Source organism: Cebus imitator, unplaced genomic scaffold (genome assembly GCF_001604975.1).
Source record: "Cebus imitator isolate Cc_AM_T3 unplaced genomic scaffold, Cebus_imitator-1.0 Scaffold850, whole genome shotgun sequence".
NCBI lineage: Eukaryota > Metazoa > Chordata > Mammalia > Primates > Cebidae > Cebus > Cebus imitator.
Genome location: NW_016108165.1, coordinates 156,315 through 159,834, shown reverse-complemented (window position 1 = coordinate 159,834; position 3,520 = coordinate 156,315). Strand labels below are relative to the sequence as shown.

General features: G+C 40.7%; 1 protein-coding gene across 1 annotated transcript in view; it reads left to right on the top strand.

The window, feature by feature from the left end:
- DKC1 (dyskerin pseudouridine synthase 1) overlaps positions 1-3,520 on the top strand; it is a 13,867-nt gene that overhangs the window by 2,001 nt on the left and 8,346 nt on the right. Inside the window, exons 2-7 of the mRNA XM_037735592.1 lie at positions 150-217; positions 690-776; positions 1,114-1,205; positions 1,421-1,605; positions 2,223-2,287; positions 2,501-2,653. Of these exons, the coding sequence (XP_037591520.1) occupies positions 150-217; positions 690-776; positions 1,114-1,205; positions 1,421-1,605; positions 2,223-2,287; positions 2,501-2,653 (650 nt within the window). The remainder of the gene's footprint in view (positions 1-149; positions 218-689; positions 777-1,113; positions 1,206-1,420; positions 1,606-2,222; positions 2,288-2,500; positions 2,654-3,520) is intronic.

The following is a 3,520-nucleotide window of genomic DNA, read 5'->3' as shown; positions in this document are numbered from 1 at the left end:
CTGTCCTTGAACAAAACATTATGTGGCATGTGACTGTAGTTGTAGACCTAAAATCCATTTCCTACCTGCCCTAATTTCGGTTTTTATTTTAAACTCATGCTCATTTATTCTTGGGGAAAATTCCCAAATCCTGTGTTTGTTTTTTTTAGTAATTATTTTACCAAAGAAACATAAGAAGAAAAAGGAGCGGAAGTCATTGCCAGAAGAAGATGTAGCTGTGAGTAGTAATGTGTTTGACTTCACTTTGACTAAAAAGAAGGTTTACTTAAATAACAAACTAAAGGAAAGAAGTGTTTTTAAAGGTTTCCAAGAATGGGCCAGGATTGGTGGTCATTGTGTAGATGTGAAAAAGTACTGATATGACAGCCCCAGACAGTCCAAGTCTCCTTCAGGCGGAGCTTACTAAATGGTGCTGGCCTTCCCAACTGCTCCCTCTCAATTTCTCTTCCTTCTCCCACCCGCAGACCCACCATCCCCCTTTCTCTATAAATGTTTGGACCCATCTTAGTGGCATTTCACTTCCCCTCTGTACTCCTGGTTCATTTCTTCTCTCTTTCCCTTGGAGGTCCCACTGAAAAGGCATAGAAAGCCTTATTTTCTATTTAAAAGGCACATATTTCCGTGGTAGCAATGGAATTATTCAAAATCAGATGGGAAGTCTAATAGGTTATATTTCTCTTCTGTGGAAGGAAATACAACATGTTGAAGAATTTCTTATCAAACCTGAATCCAAAGTTGCTAAGTTGGACACGTCTCAGTGGCCCCTTTTGCTAAAGGTATGTGGTTAAGATCATGCATCAGGTGAATGTCTGCTTTTATGTTATTTCCAAGTGTTAAACGACTGATAGTGTTTAAAGCAGGATTCCTTAAGGTATCTGAAATGAAGAACCAAGTTTAAAAAAAAAATTACAATGCACTCAACACTGTTGTAGAATACAACATATGTCACCACCACAATATTAGATTGCTAAGCTTGTAAACAATTAGTTCTCAGTTTTTGTACTTCATCTTGCAGACCTATGCCAATTTGTGGGCCACATAGTGGTGCTGACTCTCGTTTTACATGTGTTCATGACATGTTATTTTGTTTTGTGTTGTGTTGTCACTTTCTAGAATTTTGATAAGCTGAATGTAAGGACAACACACTATACACCTCTTGCATGTGGTTCAAATCCTCTGAAGAGAGAGATTGGGGACTATATCAGGTAAGCATTGGGAGGAGGCACTGTTGAAACTTATTTTCTTTTGAAAATGATGCTTTCACACCAGCTATTCAAGAAGATAGTAGCATGTCAGAATAGCTTTGTCCCGAATATATAACCTGTACCCACAGTGAATTCTTTTTCTTTTTGACTCTTCAGATTTGTTGTTTCATTGGAACACAAGTGGGTGATGCATAAATTTTTTTTTTCTATTCTAGGACAGGTTTCATTAATCTTGACAAGCCCTCTAACCCCTCTTCCCATGAGGTGGTAGCCTGGATTCGACGGATACTTAGGGTGGAGAAGACAGGGCACAGTGGTACTCTGGATCCCAAGGTGACTGGTTGTTTAATCGTGTGCATAGAACGAGCCACTCGGTTGGTGAAGTCACAACAGAGTGCAGGTATATGGGGGAGGGAGGGAAGGACTGGCTAGAGTGGAAGCTTTCTGCATTTTCTTTCTACGTTTTGCCTGATGGAAACTATTTCTTCATTTGGGGAAAAAAATTCTGAAGCAAGGATATTGTTTTGTTTCTGTGTGCCTTCTGTCCCCTGCCAGATCTTGGTGGTCTGTCCCTTTTGGAATTCCAAATACTAAGCACGAGTTCATCAAGCTGACTGGATCCATTTGTAGCCTGGAGGCAGAGCTCTGCCCAAGTTCAGCTCTCAGCTTGTCACCCCAGGCTTCTCACTGTGTGCTACCATTTCTGCCTAAAGTGTCCTTCCTTCATTTTTATCTGAGAAAAGCCTGCTTATCTTGCAAGGCATTTTCCAGGCAGGCTCTATACACTGGGTACTCCCAACTGCCCTTGTCAGTACATTGAATTCCCGGTGAGAAAGTGTCTTCATTCCTTTCCCACATCACCACCATGAAATCTGTCTTAATGCAAATGTTATAGAAACACAAGGTCAAACTGCCTGCTTTTCCTGCTGTGCAAAATGGGAGTGACTGAGCCTATAAGAAATACAGAAAAGAGAAAACTCAGTGGCCACACCTGACTACTCTTTTGTCATTTTTCAGGCAAAGAGTATGTGGGGATTGTCCGGCTGCACAATGCTATTGAAGGGGGGACCCAGCTTTCTAGGGTAAGTCTGCAATTCTAAGGATACCCTTTGTCAGCTTGGATCTCTGAGCCCCTAAACGTCTGGAGGTGGGTTAGTGGTCCTGGCTGACTCCTTTTGTGTCCTTTTCGGTCGGCTGCCATAGCCAGCCTGGACCAGTGACTGCACATGGTAGGGGCATCTGCTGGCCACATACATTCTGATGAGGGTGTTGTTTTGGTTTGCGTTTGTTCTTAGGCCCTAGAAACTCTGACGGGCGCCCTATTCCAGCGACCCCCACTTATTGCTGCAGTAAAGAGGCAGCTCCGAGTGAGGACCATCTACGAGAGCAAGATGATTGAATATGATCCTGAAAGAAGATTAGGTGGGTCATTAGGCCGGGGAGGAACTTAATTGGCATAGACCACAAGTGGGTATGAGCACATTTTTCAGGACTCTGTTCTGTTAAAGTAGATGTGATTGAAGTTGAAGATTTTCTGAAACCTGCCCTACAGCAGGGATATTGTCTGTGGGCAATATTTTTTATTGTCTTTTGTTTAAAAAGTGAACTGTGCCTAGTAAAGTGAGGTGGCTTTTACACCTTTTATGACTACTTCTGCTAAAATTGAAATGTTTTCATTCTGCATTTGTGTATGTAGTTTGGTGCTTTGTTCAAAGGTAAGTGTTTTCAGAAAAGTATATTTTACATGTATTTTTTTATTTGTCACAATTTTGACTTCTGTTGTACAAAACGTCATTTAAAAGGTTTTCTATTGAATCCAGAGTATTCTGAAGATCGAAGCCTGTGTGTAAAATGCTACCAAATGGCAAAAAGCAACAACAAACAGTTGGATTTTACTTGTCTTTTTAACATAGCAATATTTAGCAGGACTGGTCAGATTAAGTTGTCAGAAGTAAATTTTTGTATTTTTAGTAGAAATGCAGTTTTACCATGTTGGCCAGGGATGGTCTTGATCTCCTGACCTCGTGATCTGCCCACCTCGGCCTCCCAAAGTGCTGGGATTACAGGCGTGAGCCACAGCTCCTGGCTATAAATTTGAGACAATGCCTATTTTCCTCCCATGCATGAAACATACCATGCTGAATATACCTGCAACTAAGTGTTAAAAATTTTGCTGTGTGACTCTAGTGCTAATATCAGAATTAGAGATCTTTAAATACAGTAAGTGTGCCTAAATATATACATATATATGTATATGTGTATCTATGTCTATATATATATATCTCTGATTAGGAATATACATAAAGGTAGGAAAA